Raw genomic sequence first — 11070 nt, 5'->3', positions numbered from 1 at the left:
TGCAAGAGTAAAAAGGTGATCAATTTGTCTAGTCATTCGGCCAATCGTATTTTTGAATATGCACACAATAGAAATTTGGAACAAAAATTAGTATCAATCCCATTCTTGATTTAACTAAACAAATCACAGTACCATTATACGCAATAAATACTCAAACTTGTATTAATTCCTATTCGTGATCAAGAATAAACAAGTAAACGTAGTATCACAAGCAATTAAACACTTTTCATCTAAACCAAAGAAAGTCACTAGATGATCTTAATTCCTATGAAATCAATTAATTAAATCAAGGTCTGAAGTGACATCTACTTCATCATCTTCTAGACACCATGTAACCAAAATTAATTGAATACTCTGTATATGTACATTATATGGCACTTGGATTACCTCAGCCTTTGTGTGAGATTCAAAGATTAGAAATTTTCCATTTGACATGGACTAATTTCGCAGCATATAGAATGGAATTAGGTTCATAATTGTTGGTAACATTTGTGAGAATCGAATCAATTCAATATAATTACGTACAAAAAAATAAATCTTTGTTTGGCTCTATATATAATTTTATATCCAACCTATGTATGCTTTATTTGATGTAAGTCGATCTTAGTATACTGTATAAAATATAGGAAAATATTATATATTTTAAGTAGTATCTGAATCTTATGTATAGCAAATAAAGTTGTGTTCATTCACTCGATGGTTAGACTGGAATTTCAATCTAAATAAAGCATATAGAATGGAATTAGGTTCATAATTATTGATAATATAATATTAATGAGAATTGATCGAATTCAATGTAACTATGTACAAAGAACAAATCTTTGTTTTGCTCCGTATATAATTTTATATCCAACTTATGTATGCTTTATCTAATGTAAGTCAATCTTAGTAGACTATGTAAAATATAAGAAAAATGCTATATATTTTAAATAGTATTTGAATCTTATTTGTAGCAAATAAAGTTATATATCATCCACTAGATGGTTAGATGAATCTCCTTCTCCTATATAGTAACTTCAAATTCCCAAACATTCTCCAAAAAAAAAAAAAAAAATCGAAATCCCAAGCAGAAAGAAAAATAAAATAAATCTGCATCCAGCAACAACTGCATGGTCCATAAACTTGTTGGACTTTTTTGTCTCACGATTAGATTTGGGCTCATAAAAGCCCAAACTCCATAACCTCTTAAACACTGCAAATGAAAACTCCACACTCGTCGTTCGCACGTTTAATCCACGCTCCCAACGATCTATCGCATTATGCCACTCTCACCAACCATATTCTTCACGCACCACTCATACGCGTCCGGTAATTGTATCCATTTTCGCATACAAAAGCCGGCGATTGTTTGCCCAGCAAAGAACTCACTAGACGCCTATGGCCACCAAAATCCACGGCAATTTCTCCCGATTTATTGTCCCCGAGTCAATCGGTCAACTCGATCTCTCTTTTACGGTCGATAATTTTCATCTCATCACGATACGGGTCAGTCCCATAATTTATCCCCTCTAATCTCTGTTTATTTTACTTTTCAGCATTCAGTAAATTACATATTTATTTGAAAGTAATTTATATTGAAGAGTGAACCCAAAAAAAAAAAAAAAATTTCTCCTTTGGCTTACAGATAGTATATGACGCATAAAATACATGGAACAAAAGTCAATTTTGGTTTTTGAAACGGCTGGGTTTAGATTTATTGGATTTGGTTACATTATTAGATAATTTTATTAAATTGGTTATAACAAATTGAAAGTTTTGTAATCTGAAATACATTCATGCATGTAAGTTTTTGTTTCTTTGTTAAAACTTCTTGATTATTTGATCTTAAATTTCAATTGAGCTGAAATTCAGCTTAATAAGTTAAGGCTTGGAACTTGAACTGGGGCCCCCTTTCTTACAGATTGTGTCTGAGGGATGAGTTTAATCCAATTTGTTCCCTTTTCTTACAAACTATGTCATAGGGATGAGTTCTATCCAATGTGTTCGTAACAATTTGCAAACACCCCATCGGAAAGACCTTTGTTATGGATAGAGGGGTGGATTGTAACAACCCTAATTGTACGGCAAGTTAAGGCTCGGCAAGTGAGCTTATAAACACTTGGTTAACAGTCACCCAGGCTATAATAGAGAGGAGTTTAGTGTTCGGGATTTAGGGTGACATTTCATAACTATTTCCAAGTTGATAGTAGTAATGGTTGGGCATTTATTTATTTTGTAGTGCATAGTGTTGTGTGTAATGAGCGAGGGCCTTTGTGACTAATGGTTGGCCTTTTTGGGTCTTTAGTAGGGTTTTAAGCGTTGATAAGTTATGGGTGATTCAATTGATTTGACGGGTGATGAAGGTGTCATCAAGAAGATCGTAAGGCAAGCTAAACCTGATGCTCTCTCTCCTACTGAGGACCTTCCTCTTGTTGATGGTATGTTCTTGTTGATGACTTGTTATATTTGCAATTTTATTGTTCGTTTTTGTTAGTAGTTGGATATGTAAAATATTCAAATTCACTAATATAGGGAACCTTCTCAGTGAGTCACCCCTTGTTCTCTGGAAACTGTCAGTTTTTCCAATTTAGATTTCTTGGACAGCAACACTAAATTTTGGATTCCGTCTTAAATATTAGGAACCTTATTATTGTCAGTATTTGCATCTCATCCCCTAACCTGCTGTGGGAAAAACGCTATCCTAATTGACTAATAAGTTTGCCTTTTTTCAGTTATTTCTTGCCAGTGCCTTGATATGTACTTGTTTGTCTGGAACAGTTCATTATGAAGGCAGTCTTGCTGAAACTGGTGAAGTTTTCGATACCACACATGAAGACAATACTGTATTTTCTTTTGAGCTTGGGAAGGGTTCGGTGATTCGGGCTTGGGATATTGCATTAAGAAGCATGAAGGTCAAATTATGCTCTGTTGATCTTTTTTCTGTTTGCTCTCTTTGGGGAGCAAAATTCCTTTTGCTTATTCGTTTTTAGCTCGTTCTACCAGGTTGGGGAGGTTGCAAAACTCACTTGCAAGCCAGAATATGCCTATGGCAGTGCAGGATCTCCTCCAGATGTCCCACCTGAGTAAGCATCATCATTCATGTCCTTGAAATAATTTCATCTTACCATGGATGCTTCAATCATGTTGGGCAATTATTTTACTTTGTCATGGTCATGTGGGGAATTCATATCCCACTGATTACTGAGAAATGAGTGCTAAGTTGAATTTACATTTTTGATGCAGTGCGACACTTATTTTTGAGGTGGAGTTGGTGGCCTGCAGGCCAAGGAAAGGTTCTAGTCTTGGTAGTGTCTCGGAAGAGAGAGCCAGGCTAGAGTAAGCCACACTTTGCCTGCAATTATATTATTCTTTAAAAGATATATGTTAAATTTAATCTGCTAGTTATGTATCTTTGAGAATTTGGTCAAACTAATGTGAAGCCTCAAAAAAATTTAAATCAGGGAGCTTAAGAGGCAAAGAGAGCTTGCTGCTGCTGTGAAAGAGGAGGAGAAGAAGAAGAGAGAAGAAGCCAAAGCTGCGGCAGCTGCTCGTATTCAAGCCAAAATGGAAGCCAAGAAAGGTCAAGGAAAGGGGAAAGGCAAAGGGAAATAGGGTTATATATCCTGCTTCATATTGGATAGCGATTATGTGTGATGATTTAATTCGCTTCATATTGGATAGGGATTATATGTGATGATTGAGTAGATACAATAAACTTCTTTCTGAGTTTATTTAGAGACAGCTTCAAGTAACATTGACGATAATAACTGTATCCTTCTATATTTACTTTTGCTTGAAGTATGGTAAGGTGGTACTTTATTTGATATCCGGATGCCTTGGGTTTTATAGTACTAGTTCTTGGATGGCGATTTTGAACAAATATTTTAGTAGTTTTCTTACACTAGTATACCATACTCCATGAATGAAATTGAGAAGGCCACCATTTCAAAGGAAAAGTGCACCATTTCAAAGTAAGCACGAAAACAAACTTCCACATCTAGAAAATGAGTAAGTCTAACATTGTGGTGAGGTAGAATAGGAAGTTAGTTTCAATAAAAATTCCCAAGGTTACAACTTTACAACTCTTGGTAAAAGACCCATATATAGCACGTGGGTGTGTGTATGTTCATTGGATGTAATAAATACAATGATCTAACCATGGCCATTAACTAAACCATGTATGAAGCATCCATTTCAACTTGTCTGGTTTCATGCCAACCGGATCCTGCTCTGAGTTTGCAAACTGGGCACGTTCCCTGTTGCCGCAGCCATGGGTCAATGCAATTTGCATGGAACTGCAAAATAACTTCAAATTCAAGTAACCACGGAAAGCAGCCATACATTTTGCTGTATAACCATATGGAACACTAAATTCGGGAGAAGAAAATTCGAGATAGTAGAAGCCAAAAATCTAAAACTTGATCTAAGTGAACAAACCTGATGCAAGCATGGCAAGCTACGGACAATTTCACCAACATTAACTTGCTCCAAGCAAACAGTGCATGTCAATTCATCTTCAGTCTTCAAATTCCCAACTGAAATAGAAGTTTCTAGTTTTTTCTGCTAAAAACAATTAAGTGTAGCTAAATTAACTCTCCATCCATGAATATTTGAGTAAATGAGAAAAAATTACTTCATGAAGAAAAAGTGCAATCTTGGTTGATGTACAGTAAACATCAGATGGAAAAAAATTTCAACCGGATGCTAAGAAAGCAAACAGAAGCAAATGAATCTAATCATGAACAGAATGTGCAACAGAACATGGCTTTCTTATCTAAGGATAAAAGCACACAGCTAGTACCTCAGCTGGGCTTGAAGATGATCCCAATTGCATTGAAGAGGCACCACTGTCAACAAAATCAACTTCATGTCAAAACATTAACATCAGAACCTAATAAGAATACTCCATTGAAATCTAACAACGAAACAACCATATACAGATTGGGTATGTAATACAAATTCTTGATTCACGGTACTGACAGAAATTGGGAAAGCAATGTTTGAATATTCTCTAATGTTTAAATAACTAATTTTTGACATGTACCTTTGAGAACCAGAAACCTTATATTTATGAACTGGAAGAGTATTTATCTCTTCCTCACTCATCGAAGCAGCTGTAGGGACATTATCAGCATCCAGAGCTCTCAGCGTTTCATAATCTATAGATAATCAACCAACAATAAGAGATTGGCTTGTCAAACATAACACACAGAGGTAAACAAATAAAATATGCAAATAATGAACTGAATGAATGATACTAAGCAGAGAAATTCAAGGAAGTAACTTCTCAACATCAATTTTAAAACCCATGCTCAGACATCAAATACATGGTTTTAATACAATACCATACCTAGTTCATCAAATTCCCGATCAAGAAGTGCAAGCTGTAGTCTAAGGCCTTGCAGACGCCCTCTAGAAGCAAAGGCTATGGCTGGCGGCATTTGCAACCGCAATTCAGTATGACCAAGAAGGCCACTGGCTACAGCATGGGCTTGAGCCTGAGCATGAAGTTGTTGACAAGTGGCATACATCCTGAGGGAAGTGGCTAGCAGAAAAATACCAAGAACTATCCAGAGCTGCACATAAAATTTATAAAAGACATGTTAAATGACCTATTCAACAATGTAAAAGAACAATATGCTTCACTTATATACAAAGTACAGAAAATACCAGAAAATTAGAGGACATCTGGTGTGAATTCAATATCATGAATAACAAGAGAACTGTAGCATTAGAAAAAAGCAAATGAATTAGAAAAGGCAGCATTACAAGTTCACTTAAGAAAAAAGTTCGAATGGATGAACATAAATACCTGTAACAAGAAAAGCAAGAGAGTTTGAATTAACAGGTCGGCCTGCATGAATGCGCTGAGTGACAAAAACGATTCAAAAATCAGTATCCAAACATCAAGAAATATTGCATAACATTACAAAGCAATGCAACAAGTCAAATTAAGTAAGCAGAAATTAACATACCACTGTGCGCCGCTCAGGAATAAATCCCGGAAACCCAGTTTCTAAATCTGCTCTAGAACCGCGAAAAACAAAACTCATCTTTGTAGAATTGTACAAGGAGATTAACTAAATAAACTTTCAGTTAGTCACCTAGTTTCACAAAGCCTCTGATAATCTGCAAAAGTTCAAAAAGCATACGTATTCTCTCAGAAAACTTAAAGGTTGAAACTTAGATAATGAAATGAAATGCTTATTACGAATTCTATCTCAAGTGTGCAATTCTTAGGGGGGGGAAAAAAAGAACAACGTTAAGTTTTATTATAAATAGGGTTCGTACTTTCTATGCAATTAGGGTTTCGTAATTAAACTTCTAACAAATAAACAGAAATTAATAATAGTTCATCTCGTGACGATAAATTGCGAGCGATTAATACTCGATTCCTTATAGAATTAACTCATGCATTCAAATTCGTAAAATTTTTATAAGATTGTACAAATGGACAAAAATAAAGAGAAGAAGACAATTGACTTACACAGAATTAGACCAAAACGACGACGGATCTGTAATTGATGAACGCGATTTTGATCTAATCCATTTTCTCTCTTGCTATTGGACAAGTTGAAGCCGGGTTGAATCGGAACGATTTGACTCGGGCGCGCTGGGTTTCGTCTTCGACCAACGGTTTTCCCGCAAGTTTTTGCGAGAATTATAAGATTATTCGGACTTCAGAGGTTGTCAATTTAAAACGACATCGTTTTCTAACTGAATAAACGCCAAGTGGTTGTATTTGTCCCCGTAGTCGTAACCGTATCCTACACACTATAATAATAATAATAATAATTTTTTTTTTTACATTTTGTACACATTTTATATATTCAAGAAAAAAAAAAAACTCAAGTTAATGGGTAGTACCGCTGCCCGACAGCAATATTTAAAGCTAGTATGTCACTCAATATACAAAATTCAACTATTCAAGAGATAAAATTGGAGATTAGATGAATCGGTTGAACGTTCAGATAGATATTGGAAATGGGGGGGAACAGAAATTAAATAAAACCAAATATTTTCAAGAGAACACAGTTGTATATTATTTTTTTCAGTCAAAATGCAATAATAGATAATGAATGTCCATTCATTGCTAACTGGAGTGGATTGCAGCTGGCAAAAGAGAGCGAAGGTCGTCAGGGACTTGAAAGTTTCATAACGACTAGAAGAAGACGAGTAATTAGATAGGGATAGAAAATTAGGCAACTGTCTCGTCTCTATTATTATTATTATTATTATTATCATTATTATTATTAATTGGACATTGTCGAGAATCCAACAACAAACAGTAGTACCACTAGCACGAGCAACATCGTTATTATAAGATAAGTTTAAGTTACGCGTAGGCTTGGCAAAATTCGGGTCTGGTCTGGATTTTGGTGTTGTTCAGAATTAGACCGGATGAGAGAAATGTAAAATCGAACCCGGATTAAAATCCGATTTTTCTGGGTGCGGTCCGGGCTTGAGCATGGCACCTTTCGGGTCTGGATTTTGATCCAAGCTTTCTAAACCCACGTATGATAACTTCAATTTTTTTTTCTTCAATTTTTTCTTTCATTTCTCTAACAATGCAAATTTAAAAAAAAAAAAAATCAAATAAACTCATTCAATCTCAAACTTTAAAAAAGAAAATAGTCAAATACAAATATATAACACACTAACAATGCAAAATTTGCACAAATGATAAATAAAAATTATTTCAATATGCTTTCTAATACCTAAATTCATCCAATTTCTAACTTAAATTCATTCCATCTATATATAAAATAAATAAATTAAATTCAACAACACAATAATCACACAATAAATTTAAATAACATCCAACATATCATAAATTCATAATTATATATTTATATATAATATATTTATATTTTCTTCTTTTTTTAATTTATTAAAAAATCGAGTCTGGTCCGGGTTTCAGGTTTTTAGTGTTGAACCCGGATCCGGGCCCAGAAATATCCGGATTTAAGAATTTCAAATATGGGTCTGATTTTTATGTGCATGCGGTCCGGATTTTGCCCGGACCGAATTAACCGGGTCCGGTCCGGACAGGCTTTTTTGACACCCCTAGTTATACGTGGGTTTCGCAATCCCAAGTGCATAACTTCTCTTGAAGGTTTATGTAGATTAGTCCTCAATTCCAATAATTAAAAGGGTTCGTTTATATTAAAAATGCTATAAAATAGGGTATGTTTTTTATAATTATAATTTTATAATCACACGATAAAAACTATAATATATTTTATTATTTTACGTGTGTACGGTGAGCTGGTCCAAACTAGCTATTACCTAATTAAAATTACGTTAATTACCATCACCCTACTTGCTGTTGGCTTCGCCCGACAAACAAAAGATATATAATTTACACACAGTTCACAATAACAAATGGAAGTTGGAAGACAAGCTGCCCGAAAATGGGAAAGCAAGGAGGAAAAGGGCGGCTCTCCAAAATGCTAGGCTGGCAGTCAGAGTTCAGACCCCAGTCAAGTCAAGTCGGAGCCAAAGCTTTAATTGGCTGACACTTCTGAATTCTGATTCCGTGCGCTCAGTCACTTTATAATCAACCAATCTAAATAGACTGCTGCTCATCATGAATCAGCTCGCACTTCATCCCAAATCAAAGTCGTCGGCACCCACAGCAATCAATCTAACAGCTGCTCTCAAACAAATCAGATTGATTCCCTGGACCCAAGTATACCTAACCCTCAGGGATTCCCCAGAATCACAAATTAAATTAAAACGACAGTACATTTGATATTTACCCGGCTCTCCTTCCAAGCCACACATCTTCCTGACATTGGCCTTTTATTAATAATCTCTGGGTCCATGATATTAATTTTTTTGAATAACAATAAGATACATTTACGTTTTATTCATACGAAATATTTACAAATGATTTGCAATTTCACTATTTTTCCTACAATAGTAACCTTGACATGAAAAGAAAAGGGCAAAAATAAAACACTGGTACCCTCAAGATTTTCCTCATATATTGGCATTATTTTCAACCTACCTTTCAGCAATAGACACACAAACACACACACATATATATTTAGACTTGCAAGTAACCTTATGTGTTCATTTTTTTCTTTTGAAAAACCAATATGACTATAGCTTAGATTTTTTTTGGGAAAAAAAAAAAAAGAAAGAAAAAGTTCAAATGGATATGGGTCTGACAATGTTTTTGAGGTCGATAGTTAAAAAAGATCTGTGTGTCCATTGTTGACACGTTAAAAATCCACTTGTATATGAGAGAAAATATTGAGGGTTTGGTGTTTTTTTTTTCCTTCTTCCAGAAATAGCAAATAATAATAATAATAAAGATTAAACGATTATCCCAAGCCTTTTACTTGCAATATCACACCTCACTTCTGCAAATCCAACCCTCGAATTAATTAAATCAAACTCCACCCACAGGTTTTGTTGATGATGATGACCAATCACAAAGGCCTCGATGCCCAGCAAATCAGAATTACCAAATGTGAAGCAATACACGGAATCCCTACCCCTCGACAGACCGGGCACCCGATACAATAACCTTTCACCAGACACACTCATCTCGGCCCCACTAAACATCAAACTCACTATCGGCAACCGGGGCAAACTCGGCCCAGTCGACTCAATTAAATAGCACAAATCCATTGCACCTTGAAAGACAAAATTTGGGTCATCAAATGCTCTTAATATCCCTTTCGTTTGTTGGATGAACTCATTTTTCAAAGCACTATAAACTTCACCCAACAAAAAAGTGAATTGGGTACCCGAGTCAACCATGGTTTGACCAGCCCCTGTGTGGTCCGGGATAAATACTGATTTCGGCAAATTCAACACTTTACTCCCAACTTTGATCCCCTCAAGTTGGACACTATAGGCAACCCGGTCAAAATACGGTAAGGGCTTGGATATCCGAACCAGCGGAGTATAACTCAGCGGTTTGAGCCACGCGAAACTGGCGTCGCCGAAGAGTAAAACACCCGACGAGTCAACACCCGATATGCAATACGAGAATTTGGGGAAACCCATTTGAGTAATAAAAGATAATGAGCCACGGTTCATGCCCATTAGCCCGGTGGTTCTCGCGTCCTCCTGAGAGTTCGAGCTGGACCCCGAGTCCATGCACCCGAAAACGAAACCGGGTCGGGCTGGCCCTCCAATTAGGATTGTTTCAGTGGCGAGATTGCCTTCCGTGGAAGTCAAGTCAGCGTAGGTGAGGGTGACGCGACAGAGACCTTTTGGGTCACATGAAGCGGGTACGGGTAAATCCTGGGTTTTGATCTTGCACGTGGGGGAGTTGCATGGGACGGGAGAATATGAAGAAGATAAAAGCGGGTTAAAAATAGAATTAAAGCTTACGGTTTTTTTGCAATGAAGCCATGAGAGCTCGCTGCCCGTGTCGAGTACCATGGTGACATCTTGAGGTGGCGAGCCGAGCTTGAGGGAGACTGTTAAAGAAACGTTATGGTGGAAAGAGAGCTTGTTTGCGGTAGCTCTGTAGTTATAATAATGAGCTAGGGCTTGTGTTTTGAGCGGGAAAAAGAGTGTTTGGTTCTTGGGAAAACAAGGTTTAGGAAGGAAAATGAGAAGGAAAATAGAGAGTTGAAGAAGAAAAATATTGGTAGAAGCCATGAGGGTTTTTTGTGGTTTAAAACTTGGTGGGGTTCTAAGGGGGTTTAAATAGAAAGCTATCAAGGGAAGACGAAACATGCATTGGATGGCTACGCGTGTGCTTGTTTTTGGTTTTTCGCATTTGGGGACAAGTATATGCTTTTCTTTCTTATTAATTAATTAATTCATTTTTATTTTTTGCTATCCGTCCGTTTTGTTAAAATATATATATATATATATATATATATATATATATATATATATATAATTGATCACCTTTTATTTTGAATAAGACCTTTATTTAAATTGTTTAGATAGTGCAAAGTTTTGTAATTACAATAGTTTTGAAGTTATTTATGAGGAGCTTTCTTGATTTTTTTGAAACTTTGTTCTTGAATCTACTTTCCATTGGGTCTATAAATATATATTATGTGCTAAGAGTTTTTTTTTTTTTTTTTTCCTGTACAGATACTTTACATCAAACGT

The 11070-nt window shown here is 35.8% G+C and overlaps 3 protein-coding genes across 6 annotated transcripts; 1 reads left to right on the top strand and 2 right to left on the bottom strand.

Annotated features, from left to right (window-relative positions):
- Positions 1–1312: 1312 nt before the first annotated feature.
- Positions 1313–3803, top strand: LOC18043801 (peptidyl-prolyl cis-trans isomerase FKBP20-1). 3 transcript variants are annotated; one of them, XM_006435596.2, is made up of 6 exons: positions 1386–1485; positions 2288–2417; positions 2758–2891; positions 2983–3062; positions 3223–3315; positions 3441–3803. In XM_006435596.2, the coding sequence occupies exons 2-6, from the start codon at positions 2309–2311 to the stop codon at positions 3589–3591; spliced, it is 567 nt and encodes a 188-aa protein (XP_006435659.1). In that variant the 5' UTR covers positions 1386–1485; positions 2288–2308; the 3' UTR covers positions 3592–3803. The 3 variants fall into 3 exon arrangements, with proteins under 3 accessions (XP_024041663.1, XP_006435659.1, XP_006435658.1); XM_006435595.2 differs by having other exon boundaries at positions 1396–1485; positions 2285–2417; XM_024185895.1 differs by lacking the exon at positions 2288–2417 and having other exon boundaries at positions 1313–1485; positions 2712–2891.
- A 170-nt stretch (positions 3804–3973) lies between these two features.
- Positions 3974–6739, bottom strand: LOC18043800 (E3 ubiquitin-protein ligase SDIR1). 2 transcript variants are annotated; one of them, XM_006435592.2, is made up of 9 exons: positions 6467–6739; positions 5955–6108; positions 5792–5846; positions 5650–5702; positions 5330–5555; positions 5024–5138; positions 4781–4826; positions 4417–4542; positions 3974–4274 (listed from the first exon to the last, which is right to left on the bottom strand). In XM_006435592.2, the coding sequence occupies exons 2-9, from the start codon at positions 6030–6032 to the stop codon at positions 4149–4151; spliced, it is 825 nt and encodes a 274-aa protein (XP_006435655.1). In that variant the 5' UTR covers positions 6033–6108; positions 6467–6739; the 3' UTR covers positions 3974–4148. The 2 variants fall into 2 exon arrangements, with proteins under 2 accessions (XP_006435655.1, XP_006435654.1); XM_006435591.2 differs by having other exon boundaries at positions 4417–4539.
- A 2392-nt stretch (positions 6740–9131) lies between these two features.
- Positions 9132–10716, bottom strand: LOC18043799 (aspartic proteinase PCS1). Its single transcript, XM_006435590.2, has one exon. The coding sequence runs from the start codon at positions 10681–10683 to the stop codon at positions 9304–9306; it is 1380 nt and encodes a 459-aa protein (XP_006435653.1). The 5' UTR covers positions 10684–10716; the 3' UTR covers positions 9132–9303.
- Positions 10717–11070: the final 354 nt, after the last annotated feature.

Source organism: Citrus clementina, unplaced genomic scaffold (assembly GCF_000493195.1).
Source record: "Citrus clementina cultivar Clemenules unplaced genomic scaffold, Citrus_clementina_v1.0 scaffold_4, whole genome shotgun sequence".
Classification (NCBI taxonomy): Eukaryota; Viridiplantae; Streptophyta; class Magnoliopsida; order Sapindales; family Rutaceae; genus Citrus; species Citrus x clementina.
The sequence above is the reverse complement of the archived record's forward strand: the minus strand, read 5'-3'. Positions and strand labels throughout refer to the sequence as shown.